Source organism: Poecilia mexicana, unplaced genomic scaffold (genome assembly GCF_051168715.1).
Source record: "Poecilia mexicana isolate PSO_F unplaced genomic scaffold, ASM5116871v1 scaffold_14, whole genome shotgun sequence".
Taxonomy (NCBI): Eukaryota; Metazoa; Chordata; class Actinopteri; order Cyprinodontiformes; family Poeciliidae; genus Poecilia; species Poecilia mexicana.
In genome coordinates this window covers 11,080,761-11,103,209 of record NW_028263383.1, presented here as the reverse complement: position 1 = coordinate 11,103,209, position 22,449 = coordinate 11,080,761, and the positions used below count along the sequence as shown (strand labels likewise).

The window sequence follows — 22,449 nt, the reverse complement described above, 5'->3', positions numbered from 1 at the left end:
TTCTTCTCTGCACCTCATCAGGAACTGAAACAGTGCTGTGTTGTGTTTTGGGGCGAGGGCGTTAACTGACACAGAAGATAGTCTGTCTCCATCGGGTTTACATCACATGTTACACCTCACGACATGGGTCCAGATTAAAGCTTCATTTACAGTCTGTCAAAAGTGAAGTGATTCCATCTCAACAATGAGCCACTGACCGTCCAAAGAGATGGAAGCTACTAAACCAGAAGCTGGTGAAGCCAAGTATCCATATAACACATTCATTCACAGTCATCAGGAACCAATGGTGCCCTTTGTGTGGGGACAGTCCCACATTCACTATTGTGAGTTGAAGTTTCTATGGAGCTCATTGTCACATAGTTGTTTCTGGAGGCTAACTGACAGACACAGATTCAAAGTCTACTGTCTGCATAATTTATTTTCCAGAACAGAATATTGATGCTATAGAGATAATGACTACATCGAGGCATCTGGAGGGGTTCATATTTGGAAATGGAGAAAATCAGCAGTGATTGAAATGTAGAAAAATATGCTCTACACATTACCTGATTGTTATTCTGTTAGCTTTTGGTTTTTCTAATATGGAATAAATTCTCATTAGAAAAGGAATGAACTCATCAGATGGATACAAAGCTGGGTTTAGTAGCTGCCATTTGCTGCTGGAGGCTCAGCTGCCCTGTAGACGTACCAAAGGTTTCCATCTGGACTGTGTGGCTCTGGTCTGAGTTTTAAACTGTTCCCCCAAAAGTATTGTGCAAGAAAAACTTAAGTTGTTTCTCATTTCTTAAGGCCTTTGGTTTTTTTAATACTGAGACTTGATGTCATTCAGTGATGGAGGAGACCAAAAATAAAATAAAATGAACCAAAATAAGAAAAACAGTTGGATGTGGATTTGCTCTGCTGGATTGTAACGTGTAAAAAGCCGTAAAATAGCTTGATGTACTTAATGCTACTGCAGTATAACATTTATTCACCTCATTGTTTTCCAAAGAGTTTGTGACTATACTTCCTCTAGTGAGGTTCCAACGGCATCACAGAGCCTCTGACATGCTTGTTTTTTCCTCATATATTCAACGTTTTAATACAAAATAACCTAAAATATCAGTCTTTGTTACAAAAAGGAACTCGTGCTGCATTTTAGCAGTGAGCCAAACAGTTTGTGATATGACTCTGTTAACAAAGCAAAGCAATTCTACTTCCTTCACTGATTCAAAATAAGAGTCTTTAACAGATACAGCAGAATATCGAGCTTTATTCTCTTTCCTTTGTATCAGTTGCCTATAAAAATAGCCAATGGTCATCTGACTGGACAGTCACAGTAAAAACTGTCCAGTCAGTGTGAACAGACACTGTCTGAAGTGTGTTTCACTTCAGTTACTTCTTTCTCAAAGTCACTTCAGGCAGAAGCGACTTTCACAAAAAGTTCTGTATCACACCCCGAAATATGAACGTATTTTAATAATTTAATACACGTCTGTAGAGATTCAGTGAGATTCACCACAAGCAGCACATTCTTAGTTTTGCCATAACAACTTTTCTGTCAAGTCATGAGGTGTGGTTGAACTGAAACTTGGATTGTTTTTTTTTTTTTAATGCTAAACAATGTCATTTGATTAATATTGTTGTTCTCTTATGTCTTTTATAAAGTGTTTTTAGTTTTCAGGAAGAGACTCCTCATTTCATTTAAACAGACTAAGAATAAAAAGGCCTTTTTAGCTTTAGCTTCTTCCTGCATTGTTGACAGATTGAGAGTCTGGCTGCTTGTAGACGAACCCGACCAACAGGAACTTTAACAATGTCTTTGTCGTCACACACACACTGAACACACACAGCAAGCACTTAAGACTCATTCAGAAGATTACACTGATCTGAAAGAAGTTCGAGTTTGTTGCTTTTAATTAGTTTGAATAAAATTGCATCAGATTTATTGGTTTAAGCATAACTCAAAGGAATCCTCCTCACTTTGACTTTTTTCACAGGCCTTTTTCACCGTTAAGACACACAATACATTGTTTTTAAAGATAATGTTAAGATTACACATGTTGTTTTAAATAAAATGTGTTTTTTAGTTTCTTCAGTTGAGAAAACAGTTTAAAGTTAAGAGCTGTCAGTATTTCAGAAAAGTTTCATGTAAAAAAATAAGATAAAAAGAGACTTGTTTTTCAGGAAATTATGGAATTATCAAGTTATGTAAAAAAAAAACCTCAATGACTCCATTTTCTGTTTACTGGTAGTTCTCCATAGTTTTATTCAAAATCTATTGGTATTTGATTCACTATTGGTTCTTTAAAAGAATTACCACAATTCACACAAATGCAGCTGGATCATTGTAAATGTAAACTCAGTCTGAGTTTCATACAAAATCAAAGCTCATGACTTAAGTCGGTGCTAAAAAAAAAAAAAAAAAGTAAAATAATTTTCTGGATCTGTGAGAATTATTATTATTACAAATAAAACAGCATGTAGAAATAAAAAAAACTCGTCTAACATACTCGGGTCTATAAATCCTCCATGTCTATCCACCATCAGGACTTTTCCAGCAAGACTCTAAGGCGAACCAGAAAGTTTGTCGTGGATGGAGTGGAGCTGAGCGTGACCACCTCAAAGATCATCCGGGACGATGAGAAGAAAGATGAGGAGATGAGATTTCTGAGGTAAACACATTTTTATGTGTCCATGTTCAGCACTTCTCATATTGATGAAAAGCTCCAGGTCCTGCTGCTCTGTGGTCTTCTGTAAATATATTTTGAGTGAATTCATTTTTGAGCATGTAGATCGCTCTTTGATAAGTGACTATGTTGCTTCTTACTTTGTTTTCAGTTTGAAAACAATTTTAGCCTGAAATTTGAGGAAGTATTCACCTCTGGATGAAGCTTCGTGGGTGTTCTGTTTAATGAATCTTTGACACAGCAGTGCCATCTAGTGTTCATTACACAAAACTGCATTTGAGTGTAGTCTATATCTGTTTAGGACTTTAAAAAAAGGAGAAACAAATCACGTAACTACAATGCATTGTCATGTTTTGTCTGTCTTAATTTTTTCAACTTGATCTCAAAGATTTATTTAAATTTTTGCATTTTATTTTTGACTTGTAAAAATACATATCTTGTTTGCGTGTGTGTGTGTGTGTGTGTGTGTGTGTGTGTGTTTAGGCGTCAGGAGCTGCGTGAGCTCCGTTTTCTGCAGAAGGAAGAGCAACGCGCTCTGTCTGTTCTCAATGGAAAGCTGGAATCTCAGAGGGAGCAAATCCAGAAACGCTTTGACCAGGAAATAAATGTGAGTTCATAGTTAAACTGCAACCTGACACAGAATCTTTTCTGGAAATCATTTTGAAACCCACATATTAAATTAGTTTATTAACAAAATCAGCTGTAAAAGGTTTGACTTGGCATACAGCATTTTGTTGCTGTACCAATAAAATTTGGTGTTTTATTGAACATCTATGTCAGAAAGTAACACCATTTAGCACAAATGGAAAATTATACATGGTTTTGTAATGATTTTACAAATAAAAATCTGAAAAGTGAAAACAGAAGTTTAGAGAAGGGTTCCATTTTAAATATTTTGGGAATCTCATAAATCATTGTGCAATCTGTCTTCTGAAAATGGAAAGAGTTGAGAGTGCAAACCTAGCTTTGGACTGACCCCTTGAACAGAGCATGGTGGTGGCAGCATCATGCTTAGGAAACACTCTTTCTTCAGCAGGGACAGCTGGTTAGAGTTGAACATAAATGGAGTAAAATACTGGACCACCTTATAAGAAACCCTCAGAGTTTTGGAAAGAAAAAAAAATTCCCAGATACTTCCCACTCAATCTGACGGACTTTAAACTATTTTCATAAAGTAAGATTTTGACCTCTAGATGGATGAAGTCTCACCAATAGGTGAATCTAAAAAGCATTAACTCACAGGCACTGAGTGCAAATACTTGGTACAGTTTACAGCTGGTTGTTGGTCTGTGACAGAAAAAATCCATGGATTTTGACTTTTTAATGTAGCAAACAATTGAAAAGCTCAGACAGAATAAACTCTTTTCCTGGGTGCTGTAGCTCTGTCCGTATTTTTAAGTGTTTGTCTCCTGGTACATCTCAGGCCAAGAAGAAGCATTTTGATACAGAGCTGGAGAATCTGGAGAAACTTCAGAAGCAAACTATTGAGAAGATGGAGACAGAACACAGCCTTAAACTCAAGGAAGAAACCAAACGCATCAAAACAGAACAAGACCGAGAATACCACAAATTCATGGATCAACTGAAACAGAAGAAGAAGGAGGTTTGATTCAACTGCACATTCCTGCTTTTAGTCATTTCACTGTATAAAATTCAGGATTAAACATGGAGCAGTGAAATGCATAAAACCTGGAGCATTGAGCAGCTGGATGATTTCTGAACTGAAGTATTTATTGCTTAGGTTAAACATTCAGTTGACAAGATGCCTCGGAGTGAGCGAAAAGACACCTTAAAGCAGCGCATGAGCTTCTTCCAGGAATCGAAGATGAAGCAGGTAAGCTGAAGGATTCCAACGTGTTTGCTTAAACTTTTTAAAGACTTCATAACTGTCAAACTTACCTTTTTTGATGTTTGTTTTTTTTAGGAGGAGAAATTTGTGGCGGACCAGAAGAACTTCCTAGATACAACACTGAAAATGATCCTCTCCAACAACAAGAGGGAGATCGCAGAAACCGAGAGAGAATGTCTCAACAAGAAGCAAGGACTCATCAGAGGTACAGTAAACTGCTAACACTAGCGAAGCCAAAGTCCTGTGCATTTTGGACAAATTAGCATGATGATTATTTCATGATTAGAGCGAGAGGCCACGTTATGGGACATGGAGGAGAAGAACCTCTTAGACAAACACCAGCTGCTGAAGCAGCAAATGAAAGACCAGTACTTCCTTCAGAGGCATCTACTCCTAAAGAAACACGAAAAGGTTAGTGGACTGGATGTATGTCCACCTGCCGTCCCATGTACCGTTAATGAGCCAAATTAAAGGAGGTCCTCGATTTTTGGTATATGTTTCAAGTCTGGGTAAATGTTTTCTGTCTACAGGAGCAAGAACAAATGCAGTCCTACAACCAGCGCATGATTGAGCTGCTGAAGAACAGGCAGCAGCAGGAGAAAACCCGGATGCCAAAAATCCAGCGCAATGAGGCGAAGACTCGCATGACGATGTTCAAGAAGAGTCTGCGCATCAATTCGACAGGCAGCGCCTCAGAGGACAGAGAAAAGGTCAAGCAGGTTGGTCTGCCTCTGCCGCCTTTCTGCCCTACAGAACATTTATGAGTCGGATTGTTAGTGACCCACTCCCTTCCCTCTCGCGTGGCTGTTCAGTTTTCTCTGCAGGAGCAGAAGCGGCAGAAGGCAGAGAGGCAGCATCAGCAGCAAAAACATGAGAACCAGCTGAAGGAGATGATGGGCCAGTGTGAAAGCAACATCAGGGAGCTGCAGCAGCTGCAGGTGGATAACGGCTCCCTCTCCTCTGATTGTTTCTTTTTTTTTCATGATGATCTTTTGGGTTCTGTCATGGGTATTTTTATTCCAGTTTCAATTGTGTGCCTATTACAAACTAACAATCTTTTCTGTCTTTCAGAATGAAAAGTGCCACATGCTGATTGAGAATGAGACTCAGAGGCTGAAGCATCTGGATGAGCAGCATGCACAGCAGATGAAGGAGTGGAGGGAGCAGCTGAGAGTCAGGAAGAAGGCGAGTGTTTCCCACTTTCCCTCATCGTAAAGTCAGCTTTGTAGCTCTAAACAGCAGAATGCTTGAGTTGTTAAATTTTTTTGGAGACATTCTGACATGGTATACTCTGGACTTCAATTTTGTAGGAAATTGAGGATGAGCTGAGCGCGAAGAAGAGGGACCAGGAAGCTTTCTTCATGATGAAAGAGAGCGTAGATAATTCAAACCCCAGCTCTCCCCACAAACTCTCTAAGTTTGTGCCTTACTTGGACTCGTCCACCATATGAACAGAGCGGCGGTGACGTTGCATCTACCTGAGTTCTGCACAGAAGTGTGTTCCAGACGCCTGCTGCTTCTGGTTTCATTTGCTTTAGGAATGACAAAACCCAAAACTTTCCTTGGATTTCCATGTTGCTTTAGTCAATATTTATGTTGTAGCTCAATTTTTATTTTATCTTTAGTTGTTTTTTTTTATGTAATTGAAAATGAAGATGCCAAATTTTCAGTTTTTAACTGTGCATCTAAAGAAAAAAGCATCCTTCATGTTCAACGTTCCCCAACCAGAGAAGTTTGATGAGTGGAAGGGATGCATTCAGTCCTGGGAAATTAATAACTAATGAAAATTATTTTCAGTCTGACTATTGTTTTATATATATATATAATTCTTCCCAGCTGTTTTGACTGTTCTAACCATTAACCTCTCGTTTTTGTCACATAGCTGCCAACGCCTTATTTATTTTTCTACTGATAAAGGTCATGATCTTAATTAACACTGTAAATTGAAAGTTTTTTGTATCTTTTCTGTTTAACAACCATGATTTGAAGGACGGCTTTAAATTCATCTCTCAAGTGGGATGTGAGGTGGAATCCAAAGTTATTTGAATTGAACCATTTTTTCTTTAAAAAAGAACATATAGATTATTATTTAGCTCAGTTTTATCAAACAAAGGAAGACATATCTATCAGATAGTGTTGCTTATTTTCTTTTATTTACTGTATAACTAGTTACACTGGATGGGAACTGACAAAACCAAAGTAAAATATGTTTTTTTTATTATTATTTTTCATGGGTGATTTAAATGTTAGGTGTGCAATTATATCCAGTGCAGTTAATGAACTGCTTCTAACCAATGTGCAATACTGTATGGATGTCGCTAAGTTCAGAGTAATTTTTTTTTTCTTTTTTTACTTTTCTTTGCACTAAGAGGAGGAATAATATAAAAACGTAAATTCCTAAAATAGATTTTTCCAGCCTTTTGCAAAAAAAAAGATAAATGAGTGTAAAAATAGAAATTGGCCTGCAGAGTTGCACTGAATCAGGTACAGCTTAACTGCTCTTTCATTGGTGATTTCCGTTGCTTCATCTATGTATTTCTTGGTTTACATAATGTTATTTGTATGAAAGGGGTTGTGAGTATGTATGAAAATCATGAGATGGAACCACTGGTGTAAATAACTCAATAAAATCCTTTTTTAAAAAAAGAAAAAAAAGTGTAAGTGCTGATTTGTTCTTTTTATTCAAAGAATATGAAAGGAAAGCAATGTGCAAATATCAATGTATTTATATAGAACATAAAAATAAGTGATTAGCTTTTCAGTTTAACAGTCCAGTGTAAATGTGATGACTTTAAGCTTCAAAATAGTTTTTGCATAAACTTGTTTTGAGATTGTCATTTCAAGACAGTTTGGTCCTGGCTGCTCTGACTGACCTTTAGTGTTGGCATCAGAGTCCGCTGCATCTGGAGACAAACGATTTATTAACTGAAGTGAAAGATCTACTTAAATCACATTAACCTAATTTTAACAAATTGGATCTTTGTTCCAAAATTGACTCTTTACATCCCAAGGCTCTGGAAGCCAAGATAAAAACAGTTCCAGCAAAAAAAGAGTAAAGGATCCAGTGGAAGAGTGAATTCAGACATTTGAATTTTCCAAGTTGAATTTTTTTTTATTGACTTAAAAGTAAAGGTAGAGACAGTGTAACACAAAATACATAGAAAAAGAAATACAATACTGAAATATGGGGGACCATCAATGTGCATCCTGCCCTCCTTTGGCCACATAACACCTTTATGACCTAGGTATCATTTTGAAATGTTTATTTGGGCGACAGACTGTCAGTGCTGTAATATGGCTTGAATTTTGTGAAACATTTCAGCATCTAGAAGCAGAACATAAGTAGTGTTACAACTTGTAGCTGTGTCTACAAACATTTTATTGTTACTTTATTGAACCATTTCCTGTAAAAGTAGCAGCCAGTTACTGGATAAAGCAAATTAGTTTTTATTTTAACCACCAAGCCATACTATTTGTAATTAACATTAAAGCAAATTCCAGTATTTTGAAATTGCACACCGAAAAGAGAATTACAAGGAAAACTGCTAAAGTATGACACTGTACAATAAAAATAATTTGCTCTGCTGACCCTTGCTTGAAACCAGTCAAGCATGTAAAATATTATGTTTATACAATGGTCATTTTTTTATTTGAGCACCGAACATCAGGAAAAGCCTGTACATTTACAACACTGTAAATCATTGCACAAACCAATGGAAATCTTCAATTTTTTATGGGCAGAATGTTCTGCATTTCACATTGTACAGCTCTTATGTTTGGATGAAAGATAACAGTTATGTTAAAAAATGTTTTCTGACACAAAGCTTCCTACCAACCTCTTACTTTGGGATATTATGGAGTAACTACTTTGTAACAGTGAGCTAAAAAAAGAGAAAAGAAACAAAGCTGGTGTAACGTTAAAAGTTGTTGTTCTCTCCACACTGAAATTGTGCAAAACTTGAACTTGCCTGAAGTGAGAGAAGCTGCACATCTGTTACTAATCACAACAATCATCACTGATTCAGTCAACAATAAAAGAACGCTAATACAGGTGCATCCTAATAAACTGAAGTAACATGAGCAACTGGATGTTTTTTCAGTAAGTCCACATAAAATATAGAAACTCATTACACACTGTGTGATATATTCCAATTTTTGATTTCGTTAAAGCTAATCAAAACCCAAAATTGAGTCTTTCAGACTTCAATCTAGGACAGCACACAATACCAGTAAAAAAGGATTTTAATTCGGAAATATTTGTTCTGTCCGATATTGAACAGAACATGTATTCAGTAACTTGACTGAGATTCTTAGGCAAGAATTTTAACATAAAATGATCTAAAATGTGACTTTCTGGCTTTGACAATTTACTCCCTAAACCCCATAGAAATAGAGCTTTCTAGATTCTCTATGGGGTTCTGGTCTGATAAGTTTGCTGTCCATTGAGACACAGTGATACTATGGTCATGGTATTATTGGCAGTGTCAGCAGCTGTCAACTCCTCATCTACAAAACACTGTCTGCAGAAGGAGGCACAAGGCTCTAAAAGTTTCTGGTAGACGGTGTGTTGACTTTCGGCCTGACGAGCCACGAGGAACCAACAGCAGATGAAACGGCTCCATAAATTATCACTGACTGAAAAAAAATCGCACTGGACTTCAAGAATCTTTAGTCTTCCTCCAGTCTCTGGGCCCAAAATCAAAACTGACCTCACTTTCTATGTCTCTATTTCTACTATGACTTAATACAAGAAATGCAAGTTTTAAGCCATAGGTGGCTGTGGTGGAAGCATTGGCTCTCTGCAGCCCAGTCTATTTCTTTTAAGCCTACAATTATTCATGTGACTAGTGTACCTTCTTTTTTTTAAACACACTTTTTCTTTCCACTCAATTTTTGCACTTAGACAAAGCACTTTGTTTTCTGAGTCTGACAGTGATGCATTTACATAAAATATGAGCTTCCTCTGTTGATCTGAAATTAGAAACATTTAGATTTTTCTGTTATTCAGATGCACCTGAATGTAAGTTTTTAAAATTACAAACAACATTAATACTTGGCAAAGATATATTTTAAAGAAAAATGTTAACCATACACGAAAGCTCAGATGAAATTAGTGAACGTCCCACTACACTCATGAAATTCTTAAGTTATTTGGGATCCTTTTTTCCCTGCTGCAGAATAGAAACTGGCAAGATATGAACACCTACTAAGCCTACAGCTGCATATACTTTGTAAGCACTGAAGCTATACTTTGCATATATTTTGAGGCACTGCATCCTTAAAGGCATGGGTGCTAACACACCCGTAAATCAGGCACACCCTGCAACTTGGGCTAAATGCCGTCCCAGTTTTCAGCCCAAGTTATGGGAACGTGATACAGAGGCTGTGATTGACACGTAGCCACAAAAGCGAGTATGATTTCTTACAATATCTAGATAAAAATAAAAATAAGTAAACATCATGAAACCTCTACAAAAAAGGGTCTATTATTGCTGGTTTGTTTGGCTGGGTATTTTTAAAGTATTTATTAAAAAAATGTACCTATAAATAAAACAAGTAGTGAAGTGGCAGAAAGATTGCTTTTCTTTACATTTACACCATTGGTGTATTATTTTGTTCTCTTCTGGTTACATTTAAGTGAATCATAACACCTACGGCTTTTTGCTCAGGTAGTTCGAGGGGATCCAGCCCTCTACATCTTCTCCTACATTTTTACAGAACCACCAACCGCTGCTGTTTTTCTCCAGAACTTCAAACACCGTCCCCACCTTGAAGCTTGATGTTTGCTCATCCCCTTCAAAGTCCGCCACGGCTAGATAGAGCTCATCCTTACTGGGCTCCTTGAGTAACGGCGGAAGCTTGTCCTTGGGTGGTCCGGACTTTTCAGGTTTCATCTGGGGCTTGGGAGGAATGGGAGCTTTATTCCCCTTGGGGTCGTCTTTGTCTTTGCTTGAAGGTGGTTGAACAAACGCTTTGGGTTTTGGGGGAGGAGGCCTGTTGAGTTGTGGTGGTGGTCCAGGCTTGGGAGTCTCTTGCGGTTCTTTCAGAGAAGGAGGCTTGTTTTCGGTTGGGCTGGATGGATCGGTCTTCTTTGGAGGAGGAGGTCTTTTTGGAGCCATGGCAGGAGGTCTCTGAGGAGGCTCCTTGTGTGGGGGCACTGCTGGTTTTGGAGGGGGGGGTGATTTCTCCTGGCTAAGACCATTTATGTGTTTGGGAGGGAGTTTTGGCTCATCAGAGAACTTGCTGTTATTGAGCACAGGGATGTGGATGGGCGAAGAGCTGGAGGGTGAGCTGCTTCCTGCTGCTGAAGAATCATTCTGATGGTTTCCCTCAGAAGAGCCAACATCCGCAGCTTTTGATGGCCTCAACTTGCTCCTAAGGTTGGTGATGTCCACTTTGTTTTCTGCTGGTGGATCAGGTTTGGCAGCTGGAACGGGCTTTGGTCTGACCACCGGCTTACCCTTCATAAAGGCTGCAGGTCCTGCAGGCTCTGGTTTCTCTTCCCGGTTCTCTGCCTTCGGTTTTGGTGGCTGTTTGGGAACAGGTTTCAGATTAAACTTCTTTACCTCTTTAACAGAGACTTTGTGGCCACACTCAAGACCCATTTCATTGCGAAGAGGAAGAGCTTTGCTCTTATCTTCCTTTTTGATCTCTGGTGGCTTCTCTGGCTTGAAAGGGGCAGATTTGGGGGTAACAAGAGGCACTATGACTCCAGGTGCTGGTGGTTTTGGAGGCAATGGCTTGCAATGATCAGGTTTTGGCTTCTCTGCCGCCTCCAACTCAAAGCTTTTATTAATAGACTCCCGTCGAGGTGGCAGAGCTGGTTTCTCTTCTGCTGGAGGGGCAGCTGGGGCTGGGGGCAAAGGCCCAGCGAAGGCTGGAGTCGTCTTGTTGGCATTGGACTTCCAGTCTCTCAGCTTTGGGCGGGCAAAGGAGTCAGAGGCTGCAGTTGGCTCATCTGGTAAAGGCTTAGACCAGGTATCATCATTGGCACCACCATCCTCAAGCCTGAGTTTCTCCATCTCATTGGGTAAAGGAGCAAGAAAATTGGGTCGCAGGGCATTACTGGTCTTCTTGTACTTGTCGATGAAAGTGGCTGGGGCCCAGCCTTCTTTCTCATCTATCTGGATGTACCACCAACCACTTGTATTCTTCTCAACCACCTATTAGGGAAAACGGTTAATAATTCAATAAAACTTTTAAAGTTTATAATACTGTAAATTGACTCAGAGAGGCTTTGGTAGACCCACCTCAACTTTGACCCCTGCTTGGAAGCTAATCCCATCTGGAATGGTCGTCTGAAAGTCAGCTATGGTGTAATACTCTTCCTCGACCTTTGGTGGAACGGGTGGCTTAGGTAAGTTTGCACCACGTGGCTGTGGAATAGAAGGAACATACAAACAGATTAGCTGTTAAACTTATGGATTCTATGAGTTTCTGACATCAAAATGTTACATCTTACAATGGTTAGATCTCTGCGTGGAGGAAGTCCGTGTCTTGATCCCACTTCTGTGAAGGGAAAAGGTGTAGAATAAGGATATATGTATGTATGTAAGTGGCAACACAATTACACTATGCAAAACCAGATTTTACTGAACAAAAAAATGAAAATTGTAACTTGTAAGGTGATCAACTAGGAAGGGTGCTTTTAACCTACTTACTAATTTTGTTGTTATCAGAGAAAATAGAGAGCCTGTTTTCCTTCTGGTTGTCTCTTGCATTGTTCTGCAGGTTCTGTTTGGAAACCCCTTCCAGGTCATTTGTACTGGCATGAGCTGCAGCGCCTGCTGATTGCCTTTGGCTTTGAATATCAGACTTTTTCAGGTAGGAGGCCGGAGCCCAGCCCTCACGGCCTTGGTACCTGGATTGGAGTAACGTAAACATTGAGTGGCATTAAATGAGACACATTTCTACTAAACTTAACAATGTAAGAATAAATCAGATTTCTTCATGTAAATTACATTAAGATATAAACTTTTGAATGATTTTTATTGTTAGTCAAGTATGCTATTCTAATCTATGATTTTAGATCTTAAGCATTCAATTGATGTTCCTGCAGCTTGTTTTCAGAGTCAAATATTTATTCACTCATTTTCATGTATGATGAATGATGACTTCATGTAATCATCATTCTTATCATAAAATAATTACATAAATTATCTATATATTGCATGTGCATAAACATCATGTTCTGAATTTATTTACAGAACTTTCTAAGGTCCAGAGTGATTTCTACATTTCCGGGTGTGAACATTAGTTAATGTTGATGTTGACTTGCAGGAACCAAACTCGTTTTATTACCTGATCTTCCACCAGCCTTCCAAGTTCTTCTGAATAACCTCGACTATCATGCCTCTTTCCAGGTCGATCTCATCCTGATCCCTGGCTGAGTATGGGTAAATCACAGAGTACTTTTCTTCTGTTGGAATAAAAGCACATAGTGTTACATGTAAGAACAGTATCAAGTAAAACAAGAAAATGTATCTTAAAAGTTGGAAAGAAAATCACACACTTGCATATCTGAGTAAAAGCAACAAGAACCATCTCTGATATTTCTGTTGCTGTGAAATTGGTTGACTTATTTCTGAACGCTTAAAACCTGGCTTTAATTATGAGAAGACCAAAAGACCCTTCCAGATAAAACTTAAAATTTAAATAAAGAAAGTACAATCTCCAATCAACGTAATGAGGCAAGGCACGAGGAGCATCTTGAAAAAGGACAAAAAAGAAAAACTTACAAATACACAACACGCAAAACAGACACAGATATTCCACAAATAACTACGCTACAGGACAAACTGAGGAGCAACAACCAATTTAACTTCAATTATAAGTAATTGCTAATGTACTAAAAATCAAGCTGTTATCAGTGGTTCTTACTATTAATTAATATGAGTACATTTTGAAAATATTTATTTCAGTTATGAACTGTATGTCAATTTTTAAAACATACAGAAATGAACAAACCAAAATGCATGAATTTATTTTGCATGCCAGGATCACTCATGCAACACACATGCATCTACAAGAACAAACATGGCTGGGCAGGCAGAACACACACATAAAAACACACACACACAGGCACACACAAACATTCAGTTAAAAAAGGGAGGAGGAGGGGTTGAAAGAAAGGCGTGCGCTCCACCTTGCCCAAAGCCTGTGCTGAATAGATCCCCTAAAGTTCTGCGCCGACCCACGTGCCTTGGCAGTGACCAGAACCTCCGAGGCACTGACATCCCAGCACGGTAAGTGGGGCAAAATAGGAAGTAAGCATTACAAATGGTTTACGATGATGTTTACATTTTAACTATAAGTATCATCAGTTCTGATAAACCCAGAGCAGTGTTTCTCAAACGTTTTCAGGCCGAGGAATACTTATCCCACTTAACAAACACTCATGGACCACCTAATTTTAATTGCCCCCCCACTGACACATCTTAATATCTACAACCTGAAATGAAAATATTCGTCTCTTAACTCGTTGTATTTGTTCTAATGTGAAGAGTGGCGCCATTTTGTAAACATGACTGGTCACAATAAAACCACAAATAAGTCATTTTGAGTTATTTACAGATTCTGAAAGTATGGACTCTAAGCTTTCTAACCACAAAAGTTCTTTACTAACAATGTTCTGTTCACCAGTAACCTTTTAGGGCTATTTGGAATTTAGAACCATGAAAAATATACTTGTGTTGCATTGTCAAAAACAAGCGGTCAGTAGATAGCTCAATATAAATTATTTTATTTTAGGTGTTTTAGATGCAGTTAGTCAGCGTGGGGCGCAGCTCTGTTCACGGTCTTGTCACTATAGGCCTACATGTGCATGCCTGCAGCTTGCTATGCATCGTAAGCATTCAAAACCAAAAGTTCTGCAACTCACCCTGAGAAACTTTCCACTGGTATCTTCAGGCTTATTTTTTGAGTGACAATCCTTTGGTAAGCTAACTGTAGCGTCGCACTTTGAGCTCACATTACGGCAAATAAACGGTTGTTTACATGCACATAGTGGTCCACAGGTGGTACCAGAAAAGAGTTTGAGAAAGACTGATCTAGAGACTTTATTCATTTACTGACAAACTCTTCATCGTATGCTTACGATTTTCATCCATCCGTTAAAGAGACAATATTAGATTGTATGCCCCTGCTAATTTTTTTCTTCAAGCTTTTTAAAAATGACCATTTCCACCAGACTTTAAATTCACTTTTTAAACCAAACAATTGCTATTTGGTCATCAATGGGTGATAGCAACTCCTCATAAGTAAAGCATGATAGTAACAGTCAGAAAAAAAATCAACATGTGGCTCCATTTGGAAATGATGCTGTTTAGCTTTTGGGGCTCAGAGTAGAACATAAAATCAGTGCTCAGACATGAACTTTTATGTACCTTCTTCTCCTGGAATTGTGAAGTCGTCAGGGTCGTCCTGAGCCTCCAGGCAGGTGGCGGGAACCCAGCCCTGAGCATCATCTGAGCTCACAAACCACCAGCCTAAATCAGCAGAAAACAAACACATTAACATGCAAATGCATTTCCTAAGACTAGGACTCCCAATTCAAAAAGTTTACATTTAGCACTCTCTTTTCCTAACAACTGTTACTAATGAGCAACAAACTAGCAACCTATGAGCAATCAGCAGATAATGACTCTATATGAAACAATGGAGAATAGCACTTGCCAGATTCATTTTTCTCAATGACTTCCACTGTCTGACCAACATGCAGACTGATTTCGGTGCTCTCTTGTTTCTCATAGTCTGTTACTGCCACATATTGTTCAAGGAAGAGTGCGTCTGCAGAGGTGGGGTCTCCTATTGAAAGAGCAGAGTAACAGATTCATTTGATTTCTTCTCCTCTTTCCTCCTTTCAAACAGGATATACATGAAATCTTGACAAACTATAAAAAAGCCTTCGCTCAAAACCTCCTCTTCTTCCCCAATCTTTAGTAAAGTCAGCTAATATGCTATTAAAGAAAAGCCCTTGAACTTGTCAAGATAAGATTGCATCTCTGTGCTTTGGGGGGTTTGACATTTAAAGGTTTTCTCTGTCATTGACCAGTTGCTATATGCCCTTTTCAAAATGTCAGATTATAAACGGTTCACAAAAAATTTGCCAAAAATCATAAAAAGCCAAATATAACTGTCAGGTGAAGGTTTTATGAGTGCAAAAACTTTCAGGTGAAATGAGCGAAGGCTTATCTATGGTATGGGTATCTGTTTAGCATGAGATGGATGAAGTATATAATTAGAAAGATACAGTGAGCAAAATACTGAGCCAACAGTGGAGCAGAAGGGACATATGGAGGAGGATTGGAGACAGTGTGGGAAGTTATTTTAATCATTTACATGGATATGATTTCAGTGAAGACAACCAAACACACACAGGACCCACCACCAATGTTAGCAACAAATTAGCATCAGAAAAATCTACTTCCACAAACAAGCGTTTGAAACTGGGAACAAGTGACAACTTAGCTTAACATGTGAATGTAAATGTAATTCTAATAAATGTCATTTTCTCAGTAAGAAATTCAAATAGTAACCAAATATTTCTTTACAGCAGAACTGACAGCTGCTAACCTAGCTTAATACTGCAAACATATTTAATAATAATGTGTGAATAAAAAGTACAAAAACAATAGCTTACAGTTTTTAATATTTTATATCCCCAAATGCATTTGGTGTATAAACATTTACAGCAGTAGTTGTTTATGAAGATTAGCTAAAAAAAAAAGCCTACCATTTCAAAAACAGACTATTTCAAAACTACTAATAATGTACATCACACCATTTCTAAATGTTTAAAATCATTGTAATATGATGCCACAAAAAGTCAGGTGGAGTTTTTTTTCTGTCTGAGCACAGAGTAACAAAGCACAACATGCTTAAATAAAGGAATTTAGGTAATTTTGTTTCATTTTTGTGTAAATGATACCTTAGCATTTTTAAAAACAAGGTTATTGTACCATGAGAAAGGTAGGGAAGTACCTAAATAAAGGTTATTTAGCTAAACTGCCATCTGGATACTTGCCAATCGAAGCATAGGAAAGCTACAATATTCATCTGGCACATTCGTAATACATCATAACCCATCACGAACATTCAAAATGGCCAAATAATAGCGATTTTTTACAGTCTGTAACATGAAACAGGAAGACAATGATTCTTTAAATCACCAAATACATGATTTATTTTTTTAGACACACAATGAGCCACAAGCCTTCAGCAGAGCCACATCCCACCTGCCCAGGCCTGGCAAGGAGAGGGGGAACACACCACTAGCAACCCACCGGGTTACACACACAGCACGGCAAAGCATGACAGTGTGTTTACTACCTCGCTTTAGGAAAGTAGTCGCTCTCTCCACAAACCCTGATGAAAAGGAAAATGAATGGAGAAGAAAACTGAAAAAAATAACATGGATGCAACTTAAGAACAGTAGGTCACTGAGGGGATATAGAAAATGTGAAAAGGTAGAGAAAAACAGCATTCAAGATGGTTGCTTTGATACAAGTGCTTTGACCTGCAAAAAAAAGTTTAGATAGAAAATGTTGTGATGGAATAGTTGTTCCAAAGAAGACAAATAATCCTAAACCCATTTATTTGAATGAAACTGCCACTAGATGGTGCTAAAGTCAATTCTGTTTACCATTCATTTCCATAAACTATTTATATCCAAATACTATTTTACAATTCCATTTACTTTTATTTATAATAAAATAAAATTGCTTAATATTCAGTAATATAGGTTGATTTTTATTCCATACACTTAAAACATGTAAAATATGTAAGCAAATAACACTTTCATAAAGGGGTCTTACCTGACTTCTTCTTTCCAATGGGCTCCCTGTTAAACAGAGACAATGCATTACTTCAAAAAGAAAATGAAATAACTTTACAAAAAAAAATTCACATTAAATTCATATAATGTATAATGCCATTGCTGTAAATTGTTTTATATTAAAGCTTTTCTAGAGTAAACTGAATCCTAACAATTCTATTTTTGATCAACACACTGATGTTTAAAAAGTAGACAGATCAGTTACAAGAACATGTGCTATACATAAAATAGTTTCTAGATTTATCTTAACTTGATGCAGCAGACACATTAGAGGATGTTTCCATCTACAACCAGACCAACATGTTTAAAGATACACTTGAAAAACGAGCTCTAATATTTGGCTCGATGTTAAATTCAATACAGCATCTGCTGTGTCTGCTTTAGACATTAGCCAGATAAATAGGGCATCACTCCGCAGCAGCACTCAGGAGTTGATTCAGGGACCAGGCAATAAAAAAATCACTTCTGGCTTTGGCTTTGGATTTCTCTCTTTGTCTACCTCTCCATCTTTCTTATCTAAACATTTCTCCAGTGCTTTATTGCCTTCCATCATTTCAACTTTTCCACTTCTCATTTTTCATGTCTACCTCTCTCACTCCGTCATCGCCCATTATAATTATTCCTGGGGATCACTCCTTACACATTTTCTTGCATTAATAGGAATTTTTCTCTCTCTTTCTCCCTCTCACAAAGCATTGTTTGATCAGTAAAACTGCTATATTATCTGGAATCAATACAATTTTACCAATATGACTTCCAATTGAAGTACTAAAAAAAGAAACAAAAAGGCAGCCAAAAAACAACAAAACAAAAAACCCACACAGGAAACAGGTCATAATTATTATAGGAAAATCTGTCCAGCATTTTCATTTTATTATTTTTTTAACTAAAGTGAGACTATGCTCATATACGAACTGGGCAGTCAGGAAATGCTTCCACAGAGCCGGTTCCAGGACTGAGTCAGGGTCCAGGAACGGTTCAGTTGCACCACTGAGGCTCAGGCTGCTCACAGAAAACAGCTGCTATCTTAACACAAACTCCTTGCAGAGTAAGACAAAATCATCATTTATGTCAGAAGCTGTGATTGGAAATCAAAAACACATTTATGTTAGTACTACAAAGCTAACATCTATCTTCAAACAGTGAAGACCACATTGTGGCAGGAACAGGTTCAGGTGGGAAACCCAGACATCTCAACACGCTGCAGCTACACCTATGTTCTAGTAAATTTGAATATCATTAAAACGTTAATTTAAGAAGTAAAACTCACAAATTATATAGATTTATTCTATGCAGCATTACATTTATATATTTATTTCTATTAATTTAGATTAGTATTGCACCAAATCAAAATACCACATTTTGTTTCTTCAAAATGTTTAATATTACATAAGACCAGCAATAGTACAGAAATGTTTGTCTACTGAAATGTATGTCTATGGTCTGCACAGTATAATTAACCTAATACTTGTGTACCTTTTCCTCCCACACTTCTTTCTTCCACTCAGTTTTACTTTAATTGTCAACTATCTGGGAATATACAGTTATATTATAATATAATCTAGGAATCAGCTTTTATGTTGCATCCTTTTTGTGGAGGATGTAAATACTGTATGTCCTTTAAATAAATTAGTCTGTGTAATGTGTTTTATAAGAGTTGCATATTCTGAATTGAATTACCTACTTTTTAAATTTAATCCAAATATATCGGGAGAAATCTGTAAATAAGCTTCAACATTTTTACAATCACTCTAACCCTATCTATTAAATCACTAAGTCCTTTAGTCCTCCACAGTTTTAACTTTTTCTGCCGTAGTCTCACTTGTTTTGCAACACTTCCTTTTCTGTTTAGATTTCTCCTTTTCACAGTGATCTCTTCTGGCGTTATAGCCATCTACTTCCCCTTTCCAGCCAACTTCTCCTGTTCCTCTCCTCCCTCCTGCACTTAAGGAAAAAGTCTTGCATGTCATGTCTTAGTAGAGTGGATTTATAGGCCGTGATAAATCTTCGCCTGGCTACCGTGTCTGCACACCAGCCTTGTTGTCAGAAAGCCAGACAATAGGCTGCACTAATACAGGGCTGTAATCCAATTTCAATTAAGACAAACCAAGGACCTTTCTATATTCGTCTTCCTCAAGTACACTCCCCATGTTTCCTTTCTCGCCTCCATAGAAATAACTGGATGTTTTGTATGAAGAGTAAGGCGGAACGTTTTTGGCAAACTCCTCAGAGAGAACAGGAGACAAGAGAAAAAAGAGCGAGACGTCTGAGGTGTCTGAAAAACACAAATCAACAACCTGCTAGCAAGTTTTTGATTCCTTCACATTCAGAAGCTATGTGTGATTTCAATCAGAAAACTGTCAAGAACATATTCCCTCTTCAAGTGGTTCTAAAAATATCACTTCCATGACACGTATTTGCCTTCTGCTCAGTATATCTGAAGTGAAGTTATTCCTCTGCCTCCTTCAATAAAAGAGAAAGAAGAAAGCAAACCTCAAAATGACTTCCACATTATAGATGGCAACACAGCAGGCTCATTTAACATTCATTCCCCACAGCAGCTCGTATTGATTGTCCTTGGTCAACAGCCCCCAGCTGTTCACTCAGTGTCACTTCACAGCAGATAGTCAGATCCAAAACATGAAATAAAAACTATGCAGCTTTCTGTTCGTTTACATTATACGATATATTTCCATGAGTTTTAAGAGGATAACATGGAGGAAAACAGCAGATGCCCAAGGACCAGAACACAAATCGAGTGTTCTCGTGATCCATCGTTCATGTCACTACTGAAAACAAAAACTTTAAAAGGTTTACTGTCTATATTATAGAGAGAGCCTTTCCGAAATAAAATTAGGACTTCAAAAGACCAAGCAACATGCTGTAAGTCAAAGTTTTTAATGAAATAAACACACAAGTTGTGTGTCTTCTGCTGCTGCACCTTTATAGCATACTGCACAGTTGATGTCACACAGATAGTTTCTGTATGATAAAATTATACAGAAGTGATGCCCCTCAGACTCATTTTGTACCCCACAGAGGAACAGAAAGGTATTACAATCCTGCTGTTAGAGAGACCACTCTAAACTAATTACTTTAAACTCTAAGCTAGTTTAACATAGAATAATCCAAATGTTAGGCAGAGCAGAGAGAATCTATACATATTCCACCTTCCACTCTGTTTGTGGTTTTACTGCTGGCCCATCATATGGATATTGATGTAAGTCACAAGAGTATTTGTCTGTTTCCTGCCTGCTGAGGAAACTTCAACAACACACATCAATGTGTGATGATGTGGGTCAAAACTAACAACCTAGGTGACAACTGTTGAGAACAAACATATCAGTGGTCGAAATGAGAACTTGACCTCTCATTTAAAGGAGCTGGTAATCTTTAATTTATTGAAACCCAGATGTGTGTTGTGTTCTGGTATTTTGAGCCCATTAAAGTCATTCAGTGCTGAATATGACTAAAAATGTTGAGTTAGATTTAGAGAGACACAACGTGTTAGGAAGCAGCCTGCAGTCTCAGCTGGATTATGCTGGAGCTGCAGCTACATGCTAAAGTGCTAACTCAGCACTTGAAACAATGACTAAATGGGTTTCTACTGGGAAAAAACCCAACAGGAAGCAGAGTGACATTATGAAATCACATTCATTAGAGGGTGTAATGAATGCTCATTACCAACAGAATGGGTTGCAAATGCACACAGGATATGGCCTGAGCCACAGAAACAGTCTTTTTCCATTGTTCATGAGTTCATGTCTGAGCTGCTTACTCTTTGGGTGGGTTGAGGTCTTCAGGTCTGGTCTCAAAAAATACTCGGACTTCCTCACATTGGGAGATGTAGACTGGCAGCTGGATCAAAGCCTACAGGAAGGAAAATTAGAAAAAGACATGAAACATATAGTTTTACTCTGTGGATGACATTTCTTTGTATATAATCACTAAAAGTAAACAAGAAGATGAACTGAAGATTTATAAAATAGCATTCCCATTTAAAGCTATGACATTTTGGAGATGAGCGTTATCTTATGATGGGGGGTGTCCAGTTTGGTTTTGGCCCTCCAGCATGGATTTATGCTGAATTATGGTGCTAGGAGAGCTTCTGCTGCTGATCTACTTGTTATTTTTTTTGCAAAGTACCTGGAGATGACATGGCACCATGTAAATAAACTGGACTGAATTGAATTGCTGTTAAAATATTAACACTTTAAAACATGTTGACAGAACTTGACTGAACTAGTTCTTTATATTGTAATATTTTGGAGTTGCCATATTCTGATCTGTTTAGCATCTGCTTTGGGATTTTGGTTAATTCTACGGTTCAGTGTGTGGTACGTTCATTCACTTTTTTTCACAAGTCAAGAGTCTGCCTTTTTAAAATAAGCAGTGAAGCAGCATTTTGTGTTTTGTATTTCATTTATCCTTCTCTTTGGTTCTAAGTCTATATCCCCCACTTCCAACAAATCTGTGGAGGATTTCTAACAGCAGACCGATTAGTCCTGACAATCAACTTTAGATGAAAAACAAACACCATTCAGTCTCTGTTTACTGCTGTGTCTCCTTCTTGCCATCTCTCACAGCCTGTCATGCTGTCACTGAAATCTTTTTTATTTTTTCGCCATCAAAATGCTGTTTTATCATCTAACCTTTCGCTTTTTCACCATCTGATGGGCAGCGGTGAAGCAGATAATCACCTCAACAGCATGACGACGAAGAGAGGAAACAGTTCTGCTGCCAACAGCTTGGTGCATGAGGACTGTCTCTGATTTCAGATAAAGCCAGGCAAGTCCTCCATTTGCAGGCAAGCCGGAGCTCAGTGCTATCCATCAAGCTTCCCCTGCTGCTCTCCACCTCTGATTTTAATACTCCTAAGTGTTTCAGTTTTGTCCTTCAGAGGAACAGTGTCAACCTCTAACAACGGCTGTCATCCACTGACGTAAAGTCAGGGCTGATGTGGAATGAAAGCCGAAGGCCCAATCCGAGTGTCCTTGTCGCATCTGCTGCATTTGGCTCGTCGTAGTTAAAAGCAGCCGTTTGGCTTGGACTCAAACACAGACTGCAATTCTTGCAACTGACAAGGCACTTTTTTC

The 22,449-nt window shown here is 38.0% G+C and overlaps 2 protein-coding genes across 4 annotated transcripts in view; one reads left to right on the top strand and one right to left on the bottom strand.

Moving 5' to 3' along the window:
• Window positions 1-7,173, top strand: part of stk10 (serine/threonine kinase 10) — a 41,545-nt gene extending 34,372 nt beyond the window's left edge. Inside the window, exons 11-20 of the mRNA XM_015010896.2 lie at window positions 2,530-2,654; window positions 3,153-3,276; window positions 4,093-4,272; window positions 4,411-4,503; window positions 4,594-4,723; window positions 4,805-4,929; window positions 5,049-5,237; window positions 5,331-5,456; window positions 5,590-5,703; window positions 5,829-7,173. Of these exons, the coding sequence (XP_014866382.2) occupies window positions 2,530-2,654; window positions 3,153-3,276; window positions 4,093-4,272; window positions 4,411-4,503; window positions 4,594-4,723; window positions 4,805-4,929; window positions 5,049-5,237; window positions 5,331-5,456; window positions 5,590-5,703; window positions 5,829-5,969 (1,347 nt within the window). The 3' untranslated portion in view covers window positions 5,970-7,173. The remainder of the gene's footprint in view (window positions 1-2,529; window positions 2,655-3,152; window positions 3,277-4,092; window positions 4,273-4,410; window positions 4,504-4,593; window positions 4,724-4,804; window positions 4,930-5,048; window positions 5,238-5,330; window positions 5,457-5,589; window positions 5,704-5,828) is intronic.
• A 436-nt stretch (window positions 7,174-7,609) lies between these two features.
• sh3pxd2b (SH3 and PX domains 2B) overlaps window positions 7,610-22,449 on the bottom strand; it is a 36,515-nt gene continuing 21,675 nt past the window's right edge. Inside the window, exons 5-15 of one of the 3 annotated variants that reach the window (XM_015010897.2) lie at window positions 21,132-21,223; window positions 17,334-17,359; window positions 16,849-16,884; window positions 15,193-15,324; window positions 14,904-15,005; window positions 13,664-13,747; window positions 12,820-12,937; window positions 12,180-12,379; window positions 11,981-12,027; window positions 11,769-11,894; window positions 7,610-11,681 (exon numbers count right to left, since the gene is read on the bottom strand). In XM_015010897.2, the coding sequence (XP_014866383.2) occupies window positions 10,170-11,681; window positions 11,769-11,894; window positions 11,981-12,027; window positions 12,180-12,379; window positions 12,820-12,937; window positions 13,664-13,747; window positions 14,904-15,005; window positions 15,193-15,324; window positions 16,849-16,884; window positions 17,334-17,359; window positions 21,132-21,223 (2,475 nt within the window). In that variant the 3' untranslated portion in view covers window positions 7,610-10,169. The remainder of the gene's footprint in view (window positions 11,682-11,768; window positions 11,895-11,980; window positions 12,028-12,179; window positions 12,380-12,819; window positions 12,938-13,663; window positions 13,748-14,903; window positions 15,006-15,192; window positions 15,325-16,848; window positions 16,885-17,333; window positions 17,360-21,131; window positions 21,224-22,449) is intronic. The other 2 variants (XM_015010900.2, XM_015010901.2) reach the window with 2 other exon arrangements.